Source organism: Planococcus citri, chromosome 4 (genome assembly GCF_950023065.1).
Source record: "Planococcus citri chromosome 4, ihPlaCitr1.1, whole genome shotgun sequence".
NCBI classification, from domain to species: domain Eukaryota; kingdom Metazoa; phylum Arthropoda; class Insecta; order Hemiptera; family Pseudococcidae; genus Planococcus; species Planococcus citri.
The window spans coordinates 17,579,312-17,598,864 of NC_088680.1; the positions used below are offsets into that span (position 1 = coordinate 17,579,312).

General features: G+C 34.0%; 2 protein-coding genes across 2 annotated transcripts; both read left to right on the top strand.

The window, feature by feature from the left end:
* Positions 1 to 1,852: 1,852 nt before the first annotated feature.
* Positions 1,853 to 5,403, top strand: LOC135845000 (uncharacterized). Its single transcript, XM_065363424.1, has 2 exons — positions 1,853 to 1,995; positions 3,437 to 5,403. Exon 2 carries the CDS (start codon positions 3,447 to 3,449, stop codon positions 5,316 to 5,318), a length of 1,872 nt encoding a protein of 623 aa, XP_065219496.1. The 5' UTR covers positions 1,853 to 1,995; positions 3,437 to 3,446; the 3' UTR covers positions 5,319 to 5,403.
* Positions 5,404 to 10,758: 5,355 nt separating this feature from the next.
* LOC135845054 (uncharacterized) lies at positions 10,759 to 15,418 on the top strand. Its single transcript, XM_065363516.1, has 2 exons — positions 10,759 to 10,900; positions 13,024 to 15,418. The coding sequence occupies exon 2, from the start codon at positions 13,034 to 13,036 to the stop codon at positions 14,444 to 14,446; it is 1,413 nt and encodes a 470-aa protein (XP_065219588.1). The 5' UTR covers positions 10,759 to 10,900; positions 13,024 to 13,033; the 3' UTR covers positions 14,447 to 15,418.
* The last annotated feature ends 4,135 nt before the right edge of the window (positions 15,419 to 19,553 follow it).

Below are 19,553 nucleotides of genomic sequence, written 5' to 3' on the forward strand. Positions count from 1 at the left end.
CAACTTCCACGGGTTAATATCAAAATTCCAGCCGGAGCCCAATTCCACTCTATTAGCCTGTTCGTATAGAAATCATTAAGCTGGGGATCATAAAAATTCATTCCTCTATAAAATAGAGGAACTCATTTTCGATCCACGCCCATTGAACCAAAGTTCTCGAAAAACGACTTTCACAGAAGGTCACAATCGACTTTATCAGCTAATTGTAAGCCATCACGTGTCATGCTCTCTCCACATTCAAGTAAAAATGAACTATTTAAGAGTTATTGAAAGTGACCTTGCGATCGCGACCTATCAAAATGGGTTAAAATTTCGCGAAAAATTCAAATATTTCAACGAAAATAAATTTTATTTTTTTTCATAAAGAACCCAATTTTTTTTATCATCAAAACAAAAAGTTGCTTTAAAAAATCGTTTTCTATACCAAATTGATCTCACTTTTTCGACAAAAATAATTGGATCATTTTTCGCCATCAATTGCCTAATGCCTACCTGATAAGAATAAAAATAGTCCAATCTTTTTACTAAAATGGTAAAAGTCTTGCATTTTCCAAAAACTGACAAAAATTCTCGTTTTTTTTTTTAACAAAATGACGAAAAATGTCAATTTTTCCCAAAATTTACCCTAAGGTCTCAGTTTTTCTTACCAAAACTAAAAGTTGACCAAAAATCTCGCCTTTTTGACAAAAAATTTGAAAAAGTTTAATTTCTTAGTCATTAATTTATCTGTTCAAGAGTTCTGATTTTTGCTAAAATAAAGTTCTCGTTTTTTAAACAAATTGGTAAAAAGCCTCGCTTTTTCTAGAGAATTACCCAAAAGTCTCGTTTTTGCCGAAAATCGCCAATAATGTGTCACTTTTTTGCCAATAACCCCCAAATAAGCTCGATGTTTTTTACCAAAATTTTTAGACTTGTTTTTGTCAAAAAAAAAATGGTCAAAAGTTTTCGCTTTCTTAATAACTGAAAATTTTTTTGATTTTTATGGGTGGTCAGTGCTATTTTTTTCCCCAAAATTATGCGAGGCTCCGGAATGATCAGAAATCAGGGTGTCTAACAGGTACTGCAGGTACTGCAAGTACTGTAAAAGTACTGCATTGAAATCCTCGGTACTGCAAGTACTGCAAAGTACTGCATTTTGCCTGAAAAGTGCTGTATTTTTTCTCAGAATCATTGATTTAAAATTTTTTAAAAACCTCAAAATGAATTAATTGGTGAAAATTGAAAAAAAAATGTTCATTTTGTACCTTAAAAGATGGCAACACTTGGTAGATTAATACTTGTAAAAATTTTATCGACAAATTTCAACCGGCTCAAAAATATTTTTTTCTTGGGGGGGGGGGGTCGGTGTAAGCTGGATAAAAAAAAATAAGGTAATGCAAAAGGTACTGTGAAAGTACTGCATTTCTTCGGAGAAATTTTGTTAGGCACCCTGGAAATGTTGGAAGTACGGGCGAGTTAAAATCAATTCGAGGATTAATAATTGTCATTATTTTTATTGAATAAATATTCAATCAATTCTGAATTTGAAAAAATTGGCCAGAAATCAAAAAATCAATTTGGCAGCTGAAATTTTGGTTATAGGGGTTCAGAATGTGCTGTTTCCAAATCTCGCCATCTTGTTCAAACCCATGTAGACATCTTAGAGAGATTCTCTTTTCAGTTGACAAACACTTGACAGAGAGCATGTACGTGTTCTATTGTCAGCTTCGCAGGTAGTAGTATCCTACACCTTCACATTATTATTTTGAAAAGAAGATACTTTCTTATTTCTGGGACTATACAAATGTGGGACAGGGGTGTTGAAACTGGTTTTTTTCATCACGCTTTCAGTATCTCTTCTTTAGCGTGACTGCTTAGCCATATACTTAGTCGATACTCGAACTCGATATTCACAGGGTTAGTTAGCAAAGGGAGGACGTTATTGGGTGCACGTGTATTTATTTGAGCATTTTAAGATTTTTGCGAACTTCAAGATTCATCGTCTCGGCCTCGGTGGTAAGTAAATTTCCGTATTTTTTAGTTTTTCTGTATGATAACTTATGTTAGGTACGTGTGGGTAGCCCACAATGTTGAATCAGAATCTTATTGTTAGGTAGTAGAAATCATTCTATACGAAACAAAAATTCCAGAAACCATTCGTATTTTACTTTTTACTCATCGTGAGCATAATTCTATTTTCAGCATTTTATCTTTCTTTTTGACTTTGATTTTCTGATATTTTATTTCTCGTCAAATCTTTAACAAATGCGGGGGGAGGGGGATTTTTTTCAAATGTTCGTTTGCACACTGATAAAATATCTCAAAAATGCGAGAATTTTCATGTTTTAGTTTTTTGGTCCAATTTTTTGATAATAAGTATATCTCAAAAATGCGAGAATTTTCATTTTTTAGGTTTTTGGTCCAATTTTTTGATAATAAGTATGTTATTTTACTACCTACATAAAAAGTGCTAAAACTGAGAATTTTTTCAGAATTTTTACTCGTCGAGATCATGGTTATATTTAAATCGTAAGTTTTTAAATCGTTTTTTTAGGTTTTTTGAAAGTATAGCAACACTGATTTTGACATCATTCGTCAATTACCCTCTCAAAGTACTATAATTTGAAAAAAAGTTCAAAATTCTATGCCACGCACTCATAACCGGAGCAATTTGCAACTGAAAATTTCCATTTTCGGCAAAGCCCCCACAGCTCCGCCAAAAAAAAAATCGAAAAAATGCCCGATTTGCGCCATTCGCCATCGTTTGATGACCTCTACACAAGATCTGATTTTGAAAAAAATCGAACACTCCTCGTGCAGAAATCCGCCGATTTGTCGTGGAATGACCCATTATATCTGTTGGTTGATCAATAATTTTATCGCTAACTAATCAGGGAAGTTTTTAATCTGGCGTTCTTGGATTTGAAGGAAACCAAGCTAAATCAAAAGAGCTCGTCCAAAATTCGCCGAGACCAAAATTTCAAATTCTGAAATTCATTTTTGGGTTTTTGGCGAATTTTTAAAAATTAAAAAAAAAGTTGTTTTAAGAAGAATTTTTGAATTTTTTCACGAAGCATAAATTTTTTAAGCAACACTCGAATTGGTGTGAATAATTTCTTCAATCCAACTAATTATTAGTATCAAATTGTGGAGAATTTGAAGATAAACATTTTTAGTCATGGTAGTTTTTCTCGTAAACCTAATATTTTCGGAGTAAATCGCAAAAAACGTGAATCGGAACCGGTTTTAGTCCCCTGAAAAAATTAGCTCCAGGGTTAGGGGGGGGGTCGGCTTTTTTTCGGTAGTTCTGGGGGTTCATCTGAACACATTCCCGTAGAAAAAATTAATGTGCCAATTTTTTCCTTTTTGCCTTCGCTTTTTTACGTTATTTTCCTGCTCTATTTACCTCTTGCTATTCTGCACTTTTTTTGTCGAATGACGGATTTTTAAATTTCAGATAATTCAAGATGTCCCTTAATCAAACACTTGGAGAAAATTACGGCGATGAGAGCCTCAAAGAACGCTATGTATTTGTCTACGATCTGCCAAGCTTGCAAGAAATAACATCTTACGAAGTTTGCCGAACAATCTGGTACAGCAATTTATCTAAGTTCCAACTTATCGACGCGGAAGATACTAATGTTATTCATTGTCGTTACATGATCGGGTTTTCTCTTTTCGGTCATTACCAGAGACTCGTAGACCAAATTATAAAGCATTTGAATGTTCCTGCTTCAATCGGAGGTATTCTCGGAAATTCTATGAATACGGTCTGTAAAGAGATCGAAGATTGGGTGAAAGATTTTTACTATTGCACAATAAATCTGGAAGGCCACAGCGGAATTGATCTTATTGATCCAAAATGGTGGGTTTGGTCGGTGAATGGCGAAATCGACTATTCAAAAAGCGCAAGGAGGGTTCTACAAGATGTCAGTGTGACTGATTGGCAGAAATTTCTCGTGATGTGTAGATATGGTATGGCAGACGAGATAAGTAAATTCTCGTTGGATTGCCTCCCACCGCAATTTTTTACTGAAAATTATCGTAATAGCAATTTTGTTTGTTTTTATTGGATTTGTTTTCTCAGAAATGAATTGCACAGAATACCAGTCAGAAATAATGATTCAGTAGATTGGACCATTTCTAGATATCATGCTGAGTTTCAAATGGTCAAAAACGTTTTCTGGGATCGTTTAAATGACGATCAGCGAGTAACACTTGTTGCTGATTGGATTAATAATAATGACAGGCGTACTCCTAGAAGTGCGAAGGGCAATATAATTTTGGAACAAATTATTTCTAAAATGTCTCTGTCTCAGCAACAACGTTTGCTGCGTGAAACGAGACATACAGTTCTTAGATTTTTCGGTCCGTGGCCCGATTCATCAGGATGTACACTTTGGGCATGGAGATACGCTGGAGATCAGATGACTGTAGAACAATTTGCTGAATTGGTTGAGGGATTGTTGAGTACTAAACGTATACGAGTAACTTTGAAATCAACGTCTTTATTGAGTGAGATTTGGAAGACAGCATCTGATCATCAGAGAAATCACGTTATTCGGACAAAGTTGGACTTGTTCATGCATTTTTTACTAAATGATAATGGTTTGACATTCTCAGACCAATTTCTTCAGTTCATATCCGAAGACGAAAGAAAAAAAATGATTTTTAGATCAGTGAACCGAAATGTTATCCAAGATTGTGAAGTTGGTTTTTTGAGCAGCTTCCTGAATGAACATTTGCCACGCCCGGAAGACCAATTTACGTTCAGAAAATTGATAATCGATTCTACTGCGTTTTTAGAACATTTAATAGACTTATTGAAACGTGCAGAATATGAATGGTTCGATGAAGTATTGAAATTTTACTTTTCTCATGATACAGCTGCTGCTGAAATATTCAAACGAGAGTTCCTGGAACAGAAACTGAAAACTATGAAGCTCACCTTTGACGACGACAGGTTAATTACGAATGTTGATGCATGGAATAAATTGAGCCAATTCATTGGTGTGGCTTTTGATAACGATCCGAAACGAGGGTCGGTGGTTAAGCAATGGTTCATCACATCAGTATTTAGTGACAAGGTCCGCCAGATGTGGGAGTCGGGAAACACTCTTAGGCGGCGTTTCGATGATTTTGTGAAAATTGTCGAAATGGTATTCAAGAATGACGAACTGGAGAATGTGAAACGTTTGTTTTCTGACGAATTTTGCTCACTATGCACTGATCATTGTCGTCATGTACTTTTTATGAATGGTATCCGTGATAAGGTTTTTTTTCTAAAGTTTATGCAGTGGTGTTCGCTGCATAATGGTAAGCCAATTTTGAAGTACTGATGTAACTAAATACTTCCGGGCAATTTACTACTCTGTACCTACCCACTATCCAATAAAAAAAATACCTAATACATCTTACGAAATATTTGTTAGTTATTATATTTCTGCTGTTCAATGTAAGTCTAAGTATTCAAATTAGCTGTAGAGAGTGCTCTGCATTTTTTTCTACAAATTTTTAAAATTTTCAATTCCTCGTAACCTACTAAATTTTAAAATTTTTTTTGAAAAAATTCCACGTACAGAATGCACTTAATTTGCTGCCAAAATTCCCTAAGCAAACAAAATTGAGCTTTTTGAAATTTTCATGGGCTGACTTTAAAAATTTAATTTCTCAGGAACGTTTGAACCGATTTTGATCAAATTTGAAATTTCACAACTAGACTACTTCGCCAGCATCATCAGGTTCCACAAGCTCAAAGCTTCCAAGTTTATCGAGCGACAACATTTTTTTTTCAATATTTTTTAAAACTCATTACCTACCTAGAAAATGGCTGAACCGATTTCGATGAAAATTGAAATCTCACTAGACCTGAACGATTAGGTACTAATACGACCCTCAATTTTTGGTGAATCATTCGTGAACAAATTGATCAATTTTTTGAAAAAACCAATCGCCAACGAATTGATTTATTCTTTAATTTGTGAATCAATTCGTTCGCGAATGATTCGTCAAAAGTAAAATTCAATTCGTTCGTGAATGATTCGCCAAAAATTGAGTAAATGAATCGATTCGTTCGCGAACGAGTCACTTATACGAATCAATTTGTTCGCGAACAAGTCACTTATACGAATAAATTCGTTAGTGAATGATTCATCAAAAATTGAGTAAATGAATCGATTCGTTCGCGAATGATTCACCTAAAAATCGATCAGTTTGTTCAATCGCCAATCGGTTGTGAATGATTCGATTCGATTTGAATCACTTCGCTTGAAAAGAGATCAATTTCTATACAATATGTAGTTTTACAAAAACCGAATCAATCATAAATTAATTGATCCGTTTGCGAATGATTCACCAAGAAATCAATCAATTCATTTAATCGCCAATCGTTCGTAAATGATTCGATTCGATTGTAAGCAGAATTTGTTGTACAAAATATGTTTCAAACAAAGTGAATCAATTCGTTCGTAAAGGATTTTTATTTGAAGAAAAGTCAGTCTTCTCACGCTATCGATTAATGAATTTTCAAAAACTCTTCGCTTCGCTGTGGCCAATTTTCTATTCTTGTTCAAAATTGAAATTTTCAAAAAAAAAATATAATTTTCAAATTTGAAACATGCCAGTGCCAACAAAATAAACTTCTGATATCAAAAATAATTTTGTTGAATTTTTTAAATTTGTATACATTTTGAAGAGTTTATTCCCTCACTTCGTTCGGCGTTCTTGATTGCTTTGAAATTGAAAAATGCGGTACAGCAGTGTTGAAAGGTTATATTTTCTAAATGGCATCGAAAAATTTGAAAAAGTTGTGGGGGGGGGCAAAAATTGTGTGGAAATGGTTTTTAAAATGATAGTGAAAAGTAGTGATTTTTGGCTTCAGAATTCCGTCAGATATAGCCTGTGATTTCGATGCGTGTTGCGTGTAAATGGACACCTTGAGATGGTTCTCTTATCAGTAGACTGCATGACAATCATTTGACAGAAAGCATGTACGCGTTCTCTTGTCAGCTTCGTATAGTTCGTGGTACATACTACACACGTGCCTAGTTACCTACATAAATTTTGAAAGAAATAGATCCTTCCATTCTAGGACAATACTAATGTGGTACACCCACTGACAGTCTCTCCTCCACCAGGTACAAGTACTTTGTTTGGAACTAGGGGTGTTCAAACTGTTTTTTTTTAAATCACGCTTTCAATAACTATTCTTCCATAGTCGATACTCGGTATTCACATTTCACAGTGTTTGTTAACAAAAACAGGACGTTATTGGTGACACGTGTATTTATCCAAGAATTTTAAGATTTTGACGAACTTGAAGATTCAATCTCTCGGCATCGGTGGTAAGTAAATTCCTGTATTTTTTTTTTTTTTTTTTAATTTTTCTGTATGATAACTGCACGTGTATTGTCAGGTACATAGTAAAAAATGAATTTATAAGGAACACAAATTGAAGAAACCATCGATATTTTACTTTTTATACTCATCGTGAGCCCAATTCTATTTTCAGAATTTTTAGCCTATCAAAAAAATTCAATCCTTGAAGAATTTAACATGGTAATCATCTGGTGATTAAAAATAATCGGATCACAATAAGCAAATGCATCACTTAGACTGATGTTTCTTTTATTAATTTTCTGATATTTTCGTTCTTCCTAATAACTGAAAAAAAAAAACATTTCTTCGCGTTGAGAATATTAAATTCCGAGAAATGTCGACATCGATGGAAAAAATATAAATTTTTTTGATTAAGGGCCATTCCACGTCAATTGAACCAAGAAGTGGTTGGTGGGTTCGGCGATTTTTTTGAAATTTTTCCTTTGGAAAGACCTTTCGAAGGGATGACCAATGGCGCAAATCGCAGCCCTCTAGCCCATTTTTTACGGCAACCAGGGGGTGTCAAAGTTTTCAGTGAACCTAAAATATCATCCATTTCAGCAGTGGATTACTCGATATCCCTTAAGCGATGACTTATTTTTATGCTGACATCGCTGAGGAAACCTCCGGGTTTGACCCGGAGGTTTCCTCAGTGATGTCAGCACGTAAAATTAATGTACTGACATCACTGAGGAAACCTCCGGGTTATGTTAAGTTAACAAGTAAAATTAAAATACTGACATCACTGAGGAAACCTCCGGGTGCTGACATGGACCCGGAGGTTTCCTCAGTGAAGTCAGCACCCGGAGGTTTCCTCAGTGATGTCAGTTCTCGAGGGTATTGCCACTTTTTTTCGTACAAAAAATTAGCTCAAAAAATTTGAAAACGTAGTTTTTATATCGTTCCGACTCTCAAAAATTCTGAAAAAAATATATTATGGACAACACTGTTCACGCTGAACAACATTTATCAAAAAATTGGGGTGGTACCTTGTCGCAAAATCGATTTCATAATAATTTAAAGTTTGCGAAAAAATATGATTTTTTGATTTAAAACATGAAAAAAGTTTTGATTGGTGAAGTTGATCCATTTGACCCCTATTTTTACGTATCTGTTGCAAAAGTTGAAAAACCCCCTTCACTCGGTGAAATTAACTCATCACAAAAAAATCAAAATTCGAAAAAATTCAAAAAATAAATTAATTTTAATTTTTTTGCTGTGAATGTGATTTTTATAAACTTTTTCATGAAATAAGTACGTCAGAAAGCGGTCAAAATAAGACAACTGAAAAAATTTAAACTTTTTCTGATGTTTGGAATTGAAAATTGAATTTTTTCGAATTTTCATTAACCAGGCTGAATCGAAAGCGGTTGTGCAAAAATTGCAGTGACCAAAGTATCAGATTCTAAAAGTAATTTTTGGAGTTTTGGCGAATTTTTGAAAATTTTACGAAATCATTGATGAGCTAGTTTTTGATGAAGATCCGAAACGAGGGTCAATGGTTAAGCAATGGTTCATCACATCCACATTTACCCACAATATCAGTCAGATATGGGACTCAGAAAACACCTCTTATCTTAGCCAGAGTTTCGATGATTTTGTGAAAATTGTCGAAATGGTATTCAAGAATGACGAACTGGAGAATGTGAAACGTTTGTTTTTTGATCAATTTAGCTCAATACCCACTGGTCCTTCGCATGATGGCTTTCATTATGTGGTTCGTATGCGTGAGGATGTTTTTCTTCTAAAGTTTATGCAGCACACTGGTTCAGATTGAAATTTAGCGCACCAAAAATCAAAACTTTGATATTGTAAACTTCTAGATGTGTAATAAGGGGTAATTTGAGGCGCTGAGTTCATTTTTGACGTTATTTTTTACTCCAGCCCCAAAATGGGCCCTCAAAGGGGGGTGCTGAGTGGTAAATTTTTGAATTTTTTGAGTGGGGTGTCAAAATCTACATATTTTTGCCTTCCAAATTCGTTTTTAACATCATTTTTTACCCTAGCCCCAAAGTTGGCCCTCAAAGGGGTATGCTCAATTGTAAATTTTTGAATTTTTCGAGTAGGTGTCAAAATTTACTTATTTTTGCCTTCCAAATTCGTTTTTAACATTTTTCTTTTGCTCAGCCTCAAAATGAGCCCTCAAAGGGAGATGATGAGAGGTACATTTTTGAATTTTTGAGTGGTGTGTCAAAAATATTCATATTTTTTGATGATTTAGGCTGTATTATGTGAAATCTAAAATGTGTAAAAAGAGTCAAAGGCGGAAGAAGGCGGAAAAAGTGTATGCATAGTCTTAAACCTAATACTTGGGCCCTCTAAATGCCGATGAGTTTTTTTTGGTATCTCTTGGACAGAAATAGTTTGACACTAAAATATCAGTAGAAAAAATTCAAAAAATGCACTTTCTTTTTTTGCAAAATCGAAGCACCCATCAAACGAAAATGAAAAAACACATACACCATGCGAAACTAGAGAAACTCAGCTTTAAAATGATATATTGGGTTATTGCTTTTGTGTATGATGACTGGAAAAGACATGCATTTTAAAAACACCCTCAAGTAACCACTATTTTTATCATGTGTGTAGTGACATCTTGTCTCATAGATTAGGCAACAATAGCGCTACCTCAAGTCTCAATACTCTGGATATGTAGGTTCTAGACTATACTTAATACTTTGGCACAATTTTGAATTTTATTTGAGCACTTTTTTTTTTGATTTTTGGCGCGCTAAATTTCAATCTGAACCAATGTGTGCAGTGGTGTTCGCCGCATAAAGGAAGGCCTTTTTTGAAGTTGTGATCCTACTAAATTTGTACTTACCTATGTTTAATTTACCTATCTGTACCTCCCTAATACCAATAAAAAAATACCGAATTCTCACAAAATATTTATTACTTAGTTACTATTGTTTCTGATCAATGCAAATATGCAAATTAGATGTAGGAAAAAATTGCTCTCCATCTTTCTTTACAAATTTTGGAAATTTTCAATCCCTCTCCACATCCTAAATTGGGAAATTTTGTTTGAAAAAATTCCACAAACAGATGCATTTACCCAGTGATTATTCTCTACTAAAATGTCCCTAAAATTTCGATAAATTACCCCAAGTACATAGCTCCTGTTTCCAGTAGACTGTTAGATATGTTAGACACTACACTGTACAGCGTACAGTAGACAAGACTTGTTCTCTTATCAGCTTTGTAGTATTTTTGAAAGAAATGTTGTCCCAGACGTGTCTCAGTTCTATTCTACAGGTATCGCATACGCCTACCTGGTTCATCATTTTTCACCCAGTATCGCAGCAGGCGTTCATTGAGGCACTTTCTTTGGACCATATAAGGGTTGTTGGAACCACCTTTTTTTTGCTCACACATTTACTATCTGTTGTTCAGTTTGACTGTTTAGTCATAGTGGATACTTCGTGGTGATGGTTTGCGAATTCACTTTTTAATTCGTTTCATCAAGAATATTGGACTGATGGTTCATTTATTCAGTTGAAAATTACGATTTTTACGAATTTCAAGATTCATTCTCTGAATGGTAAGTAAATTTATATTGTGCATTTCTAGTTTTTCTGCATGACAACATGTGTAGGTTATCGTTGAATCGTACCGTTAAGGATAGTGAGGATTATTCGTCATCGCAGGCTTGATTTTACAAAATTTTTAATTTTTCAATTTTCGATCATAACAAATTTCAACTTGGTTATTGCCTGATGATTGTTTCATTAAATAAATCAAAATCGGAAGACAACCACGAACTGAAAATTTTCAAACGAGAAGAAAAATCGTGATAAATGTTTGGAATAGAATAAATTGAATTGAAGTCGTCGCTTATTTTGGAAATTAAGGATTCCTTCAATTTACTGCAAATAATTATTACCCATGTTGGCTTCCAAAGCTAATTTTAGAGATGCAGACGTAAACAAAAGGCCGAATTGATGGAAATTTGCTGCAAAATATCAATTGAATTTTTTTTCCCAATTTTTTTTTTTACAACTCACAATCGAAAAATTTTGACTTGGCAATTCATTCCCTTTTTTTGATTAAAAAAAAAAAAATGGAATTCTTAGGCAAAATCAGTGGTTTTTTGGGCAATTTTGGCAAGAACAGGACCGTCTAACAATTTTGGCAAAAACTGGCCCCTTTGACAATTTTATCAGAAACGGACACTTTTTTACAGTTTTGACTGAAATGGACAGTTCTCGACTATTTTACAAAAAATTGACGCTTTTTGGCACTTTTTGACTTGGGCAGATGACAGAAAAAAATCAGAACCTATATAGCAAGTTTGGCCAAAAACACAAGGATTTAGGAACAGATGGAGGACTTTTCAAACAGAACAGGCGAAAATCAATTCTTTTTGGTAGTTTGAAGTGAGGAGGGGATACGAAAAATTGAAAACTTACAACTTTCGAGAATTAGCAGGTACCCCCAAAAACAGAAGTGAAAAAGAGGCGTGTTTAGAAGTATTGTGATCAAAGATGAAAAATTGTCAAAAAATTTGTACCTGCAGACATCAATTTTACATCTTTTTAAAATATTTTTCAACTTTTGGGGCTTCATACAACAAGGGGACCGACACAGAGATTCTCCATTGAAAAATGTTTAAAAAATTTCTACATGCAACAATTTTTATAGGTACCTATTTTTTTTCTCATTTTATCCTTTAGGGGGTTTCATACAAGAGAGCCAACATCGTTTGAGAGTCCAATGAATGTTTTTTCTTGAAAAGAAGGTCATGTAAAACAATGCTAATGTGGAAATGAGATATTTTCAAAAAAATTTCCATAATTATTTTGATTTATTTTCATTTTTTGTGATTTGTTTTTCAACTTTGAGGAGGATCAATAATGGTTTGAAGAGCTAGAGAATCGTTTTTTCTTTAAAAGCGGATTATTTAGAAGAATTCTGGCGCAGAAAAAAAAATATTGATGAATTCAACTTCTTTGTCATTTATTAACATTTTTTTTCATGTTGTGAGGGGAGGGGCGGGGGGGCTCTTGGCGCCACTTCTTTTGCAGATAAAGGAAAAATGAAAAATAGGGAATTATTATTCTCACTCGATTCCTATTCTTAGGTATAAAATTTTCAGAAACCATCTATATTTTAAGTAAGTACTTACCGTCTTTTACTCATCATAAAAACAGTAAAGTCAAAAAGAAACACAAGTCCAAGGTGATGCAAATATTTTTGATGGGCTAAATAAAAATTCTAAAAATACATGCTGATTGATTTTCTGATGTTGAGAATATTAAATTCTGAAAACCTCCGATCTCGATGGAAAAAGTTGAAATATTTTAAATTAATCCAGTGAAATGTTGGCAAATAACCAACAAGGGAACCTTTTACTAAACTGGAGTTCTTGGATTTGCACAAAACCGAGCTACATCGAAACAGCTTGTTCAAAAATTGACGTGATCACCATTTCAGATTTTAAAGTCCATTTTTGGATTTTTGGCGAATTTTTGAAAATTTTAAAAAGTTGTTTTAGGAACAGTTTTTTTCCTTTTTTCACTACGAAGTAAAAATTTATTAAGCAACTTGAATTGATTAGAATAATTCCTTCAATTCAACTAATTATTTTCATAATTACCTATCTACAGTACTTACCTATTGCTATTTTGCACTGCTCTTGTCAAATGACGGATTTTTAAATTTCAGATAATTCAAGATGTCCATTAATCAAACACTAGGAGAAAATTACGACGATGAGAGCTTTAAAGAACGCTATGTATTTCACTACGAACTGCCAAGCTTGCAGCAAATAGCATCCTACGAAGTTTGCCGAACAATCTGGTACAGCAATTTATCGAAGTTCCAACTTATCGAAGCGAAAGATACTAACGTTATTCACTGTCGTTTTATGATTGGGTATTGTCTTTTCTTTCATTACCAGAAGCACAATGAGCAACTTATAAAGCATTTGAATGTTCCCGCTTCAATCGAAGGTATTCTCGTAAATTCTATGACTAAGGTCTGTAAAGAGATCGAAGATTGGGTGACAGAATTTTACCAATACACAATAAATCTCGAAAGCCACAGCAGAATTCATCTTATTGATCCAAAATGGTGGGTTTGGTCGATGAATGGTGAAATCGACTGTTCGAGAAGCGCAAGGAGGGTTCTACAAGATGGCAGTTTGACTGAATGGCAGAAATTTCTCGTGATGTGTAAATATTGCATGACAGACGAGATAAGTAAATTCTCGTTGGATTCCCTTCCACCGCAATTATTCAATGAAAATTGTCATTGCAGCAATTCTATTTGCTTTTATTGGATTTGTTTTCTCAGAAATGAATTGCACCGAATACCAGTCAGAAATAATGATTCAATAGACTCGGCCATTTTTAGATATTACGCTGAGTCTCCTATAGTTAAAAATTTTTTCTGGAATCGTTTAAATGACGATCAGCAAGTAGCACTTGTTGCTGATTGGATTAATGTGTCTTTACCAAAAAGAACAAGTGACTTTATTATTTCGTTACAAATGATTTCTAAAATGTTACTGTCTCAGCAACAGCGTTTGCTGCGTGAAACGAGACACAAAATCGTTAGTTTTTTCGCTCCGTATTCCGATTCATCACGATGTGCTCTTTGGGCTTGGAGGTATGCTGGAAATCAGATGACTGTAGGACAATTCGCCAATTTGATTAAGATATTGTTGGAAACAAGTATAAATGAGAAGTCAACGTCTTTATTGAATGAGATTTGGAACACAGCGTCTGCTCACCAGAGATATCATGCTATCCAGTACAAGTTGGACCAGTTAATAAAAACATTAAGGAAAAATAGTTCGACATGCTCTGACCGACTTCTCCAGTTTATATCAGAAGACGAAAGAAAAGAATCGATTCTTAGATCAGTAAACCGAAATGCTATTCAACATTGTGATGTTGATTATTTGAGCAACTTCCTGAATGAATATTTGCCGTGCCCGGAAGACCAATCAACGTTCAGAAAATTGATCATTGATTCTCCCGCGTTTTTAGATCGTGAAATAGTATATTACAATACAAGGAGCGAAAGTGAAGTATGTTTGGTCGAGTGCAATTTGACTCGCCGAGCCGAAGGCGAGGGGAGTTAAAGCACGAGACCAAACATTCTTCACGTCGCTTCTTGCATTGTAAGATATTTTTCATTATTCATGCTACGAAAATAAGTTTTACGCCCGTTTTTGGTTAAAGTAATGAGTATGATCCCTTTTTTACATAGTAAATATATCGAATACTAAGCCTCCTAGAAAAAAACTAAAGGCATTATGTCGATTGGAAATTTAATTCTCTACAATTTTCCTCGACTTCATTTTTCCGTAGAATGCTTTTTTCCGCCTTCAGGGCGCTTTAAAAGTTGAAAGATCTTCATTTTCGATCCGGGTAAACATAGAGCATTTTCGTAGCATGCACGGAGGGCGGAAAACTTATACTTTCGTAGCATGTATAATGAAAAAGACTTATTGCATCGTGGAAAATATAAAGAGATGGATGAAACATTGAAATTTTACTTTTCTCACGATGCAGCTGCTGCTGAAATATTCAAACGAGACTTCCTGGAACAGAAATTGAAAACTATGGATTTCCCTTCTGACTTCGGGTTAATTTCAAGTATCGATAAATGGAATGGATTGAGCCATTTCATCGATGAGGTTTTTGATGAAGATCCGAAACCAGGGTTGATGGTTAAGAAATGGTTCATCACATCAGCATTTACCCACAGTATCAGTCGGATTTGGTACTCAAACAACATCTCTCATCTTACCCAGAGTTTCGATGATTTTGTGAAAATTGTCGAAACTGTATTCAAAAATGACGAACTGGAGAATGTGAAACGTTTGTTTTCTGATCATTTTTGCGCATTATCCACTGGTCCTTCCCGTGGTGGCTATTATTATGTGGCTTGTATCCGTGATAATGTTTTTCTTCTCAAGTTTATGCAGTGGTGTTCGCTGCATAGTGGAAAGCCTTTTTTGAAGTTGTGATCTAACTAAATCTGTACTTACCTATGTTTAATTTATCTATCTGTACCTACCTAATACCAATAAAAAAATACCTAATATGCACACCTTGTACAAAATATTCATTACCTAATTATTATTTCTGCTGCTCAATGTAGTATGCAAATTAGCTGTAGAGATTGCTCTCGATCTACATCCTTTGAACCAAAGTTCGCGAAAAACGACTTGCACAGAAGAGCGCAATCGAAATGATCAAAGTCATCATGTTCCACGCTCTTTCCACTTTCAAGTATAGAAAATGAACTTTTGTAGAGTTATTGAAAATGACCTTGTGACCTATCAAAATGGGTTGAAATTTCGCGAAAAATTCAAATATTTCAACGAAAATATTTTCTGAGAATTTTTGAAGAATTTTCAGCCTAAAATTTGGTTACGATTCTTAGTATTTTTGAAAGAGTGTTGTGCAACCGATGAAAATGTGTTAAAATATATATTTCGACAAAAATTTTATGATACGCTTGAAGAATTTGGAGCTTACAAAATTGGGCTATGATTTATGAGATTTTTGTAAAAATGTCATGCGACCTATAAAAATGAGTTAAATTTTTTCAAGACTTTCAAATAGTTTTTAAAAAATGTTATTTGAACACATTTTCTGTCAAATTTCTTTTTGAGCACTTTTGAGGAATTTCAACCTCAAAATTAGTTTATGATCGTCGGGACTGGAAGCTTTGAAAAAGGTATCTTAGGGCCTATGTTTAAACTTACGATAGAAAATCGAACAAAAATTCGTCATCGAGTCGGCAAATTTTTAAAAGTTGTTCATATTTATGTGTTTCGTTGGAAATTGACAATATTTGTGAAAAATGCGCCACAAAAATACCAAGGTAAGTATTTGAAAATTTACTCAATCGAAAAAAAATCGTCAAATGTTGAAGTCAGCAAATTATGAATTTGAAAATCTGAATTTGATAAGTGATAATTTAATAATTATTACTGGTGTAAAACTAATTATACGTAAATTCTGCTGTAGAAGTGTAAGTAGATACCTACCTGGAAAATAGTTTGTTCGAAGTTCGAAAATTGTTCATTGATTCTCCCGCGTTTGTAAAAAAATTACAGTACTTATTGGATCGTGGAAAATATAAAAAGATCGACAAAACATTGAAATTTTACTTTTCTCACGATGCAGCTGCTGCTCAAATATTCAAACGAGACTTCCTGGAACAGAAATTGAAAACTATGGATTTCTATTTTGGCTTCAGGTTAATTACAAGTATCGATAAATGGAATGGATTGAGCCAATTCATCGATGAGGTTTTTGATGAAGATCCGGAACCAGGGTTGATGGTTAAGAAATGGTTCATCACATCAGCATTTACCCACAATACGAGTATCCGTCAACCTGAGGGACTCAAAAAACATCTCTCGTCTTACCCAGTGTTTCGATGATTTTGTGAAAATTGTCGAAACGGTATTCAAGAGTGACGAACTGGAGAATGTGAAACGTTTGTTTTCTGATCATTTTTGCTCCATATCCACTGATCTTGAGCGTCATGTATTTTTTATGGATTTTATTCGTCATGATATTTTTTACCTAAAGTTGATGCGGTGGTGTTCGGTGCATAATGGAAAGTCAATTTTGAAGTTGTAATTTAACTATACAGGGTGTTAAATAAAGCGTGGGCAATAATTTCACAATAGATGCAACTCGAGTAGACGAACAAAAAACGTTATTATGATAAGTTGCCTATCTTGTAAAATGAAGGTGCTACGTGCTCTGCAAAACTGGAAATTTACCAATTTTGAAAAATTCGTCAAAAATAAGAAAACGTTTGAATCATTCAAGTGATGCTCCTAACCCATAGTACCCGAGTGGACGAACAAAAAAAGTTATTATGACCAATTGCCTATCTTCAAAATTGAAGGGGCAAACCTGATTCAAAATTTCCAAATTTCGAGTGCCCCAAATTTGAATTTTGAAATTGTACTTGCCCCTTCAATTTTGAAGATAGGCAATTGGTCATAATAACTTTTTTTGTTCGTCCACTCGAGTACTATGGGTAGGGGACATCCTTTTAATGATTCTAACATTTTCTTACCGTCTGCGTATTGAAGGAATTACCCCATTTTTGAACTAAAATTCACCAATTTTGAAAAATTCATCAAAAATAAGAAGATGTTTGAATCATTTAAATGATGCCCCCTACCCATAGTACTCGAGTGGACGAACAAAAAAAGTTATTATGACCAATTGCCTATCTTCAAAATTGAAGGGGCAAGCACAATTTCAAAATTCAAATTTGGGGCACTCGAAATTTGGAAATTTTGAATCCGGTTTGCCCCTTCAATTTTGAAGATAGGCAATTGGTCATAATAACTTTTTTTGTTCGTCCACTCGGGTACTATGGGTTAGGGGCATCACTTAAATGATTCAATGGTTTTCTTATTTTTGACGAATTTTTCAAAATTGGTAAATTTCCAGTTTTGCGGAGCACGTAGCACCTTCATTTTACAAGATAGGCAACTTATCATAATAACGTTTTTTGTTCGTCTACTCGAGTTGCATCTATTGTGAAATTATTGCCCACGCTTTATTTAACACCCTGTATGTATTTATGTGTTATTTATATACCTATCTGTATTACCTACCTTATACCTAATAAAAAAATACTCGATAGGTGTGTTTTTCAAAATATTTGTTATGTTACTATATTTCTGCTGCACAACGTAAGTAAAGTACCATTTATGCGAATTAGCTGCAGAGATTGCTCTCCATTTTTCTCTACAAATTTTTGAAATTTTCACTTTTTCGCAACCCTCTAAATTAAAATTTTTTTTGAAAAAATATCCTAAAATTTCCATAAATTACCTTTAGTCCCTGAATCTCGTCATTTCTGTAGGCCTATAGTTTATTTTAAAATTTAAAAAAAAAATCGACACAAAATTTGAAAAAGTATATGGTAGACACTTCAAGAGATTCTCTTATCATTAGACAAACACTTGACAGAGAGCATATTGTATACTGTTCTTTTTTCAGCTGCGTAGTTCGAAGTTCATATTATTTTGAAAAGAAATACATACAATGTGCTTTCAAGGACAGTACAATTGTGGTACACCGGCAGTCTGTCGTCATCCAAGTACTGTTTTTGGAACTAGAGGTGTTGAAACTGGTTTTTAAATCACGCTTTCAGTACCTACCTATCTATTCTTCGGCGTGACTGCTATATGCTTTACCTTAGTCGATAGTCGATATTCGCAGTGTTTGTTAGCATTTAGCAAAAGGAAGACGTTATTGGTGGTACGTGTATTTATTTGAGAATTTTAAGATTTTTGCGAACTTCAAGATTCTCGTCTGGGTGGTAAGTAGATTTCTGTATTTTTTTAGTTTTCCTGTGTGATATGGTACTGATGAGTGATAACCATACGTGTAGCCTTAGGGTGTACCTTAGTTATATGTGGAGGGAGTTTTATTGAATATTGCTCCTGGATCACTTTTGGAGTTAATTGTCAATTGCCACAATCCTAATCTGTTCTTTTATTTTTTCATCATTGAAGGTCTCTATTTAAGTGGCCAACATTTTTGAGAATTTTCTCGAAAAAAAAATATTTAGAAGCAGGGCGTTTTTTTTGAAAAAAAGTTCAAAAATATTGAATAAGTTCCATAAACACTTGAAAAAAAATATGAAAAAATTAAGATGGGAAAATGAGATTTGACAAAATAAAGAAGCTTTTAAAGCAATTCTGTAAAAAAACAGACTTTTGTTTAGCAAACTTTGAAACAAAAAGAGGATTTTGTAGGCAGGCAAGGCAAAAATCAATACTTTTTGGACGTTAGGATAAAAAGCAATAATTTCTGATTACGACCATTTGACTATTTCATCAAAAAATTACCTACTTCCTGAGAATTTTGACCAAAAAAAAAAACATTACGACTTTTCGTCAACTCGCCAAAAATTGAATCTCTTTGACTATTCTGACAAAATAAGGGAATTTTTAAGCAAAAACAGTGGTCTTTTTAGGCAATTTCGGCCAAGAACTGGACTGTTTGATAATTTTGACAAAAATTAGCCTCTTTGACAGTTTTATCAAGAATGCATGCTTTTTGACAATTTTGACAGAAATATACACTTCTTGACTATTTTATCAAAAAATTGACGTTTTTTGACACTGTATGACTTGGACAAATGGCAGAAAAAAAAACAGAACCTTAAAAGCAAATTTGGGAAAAAACAGGACT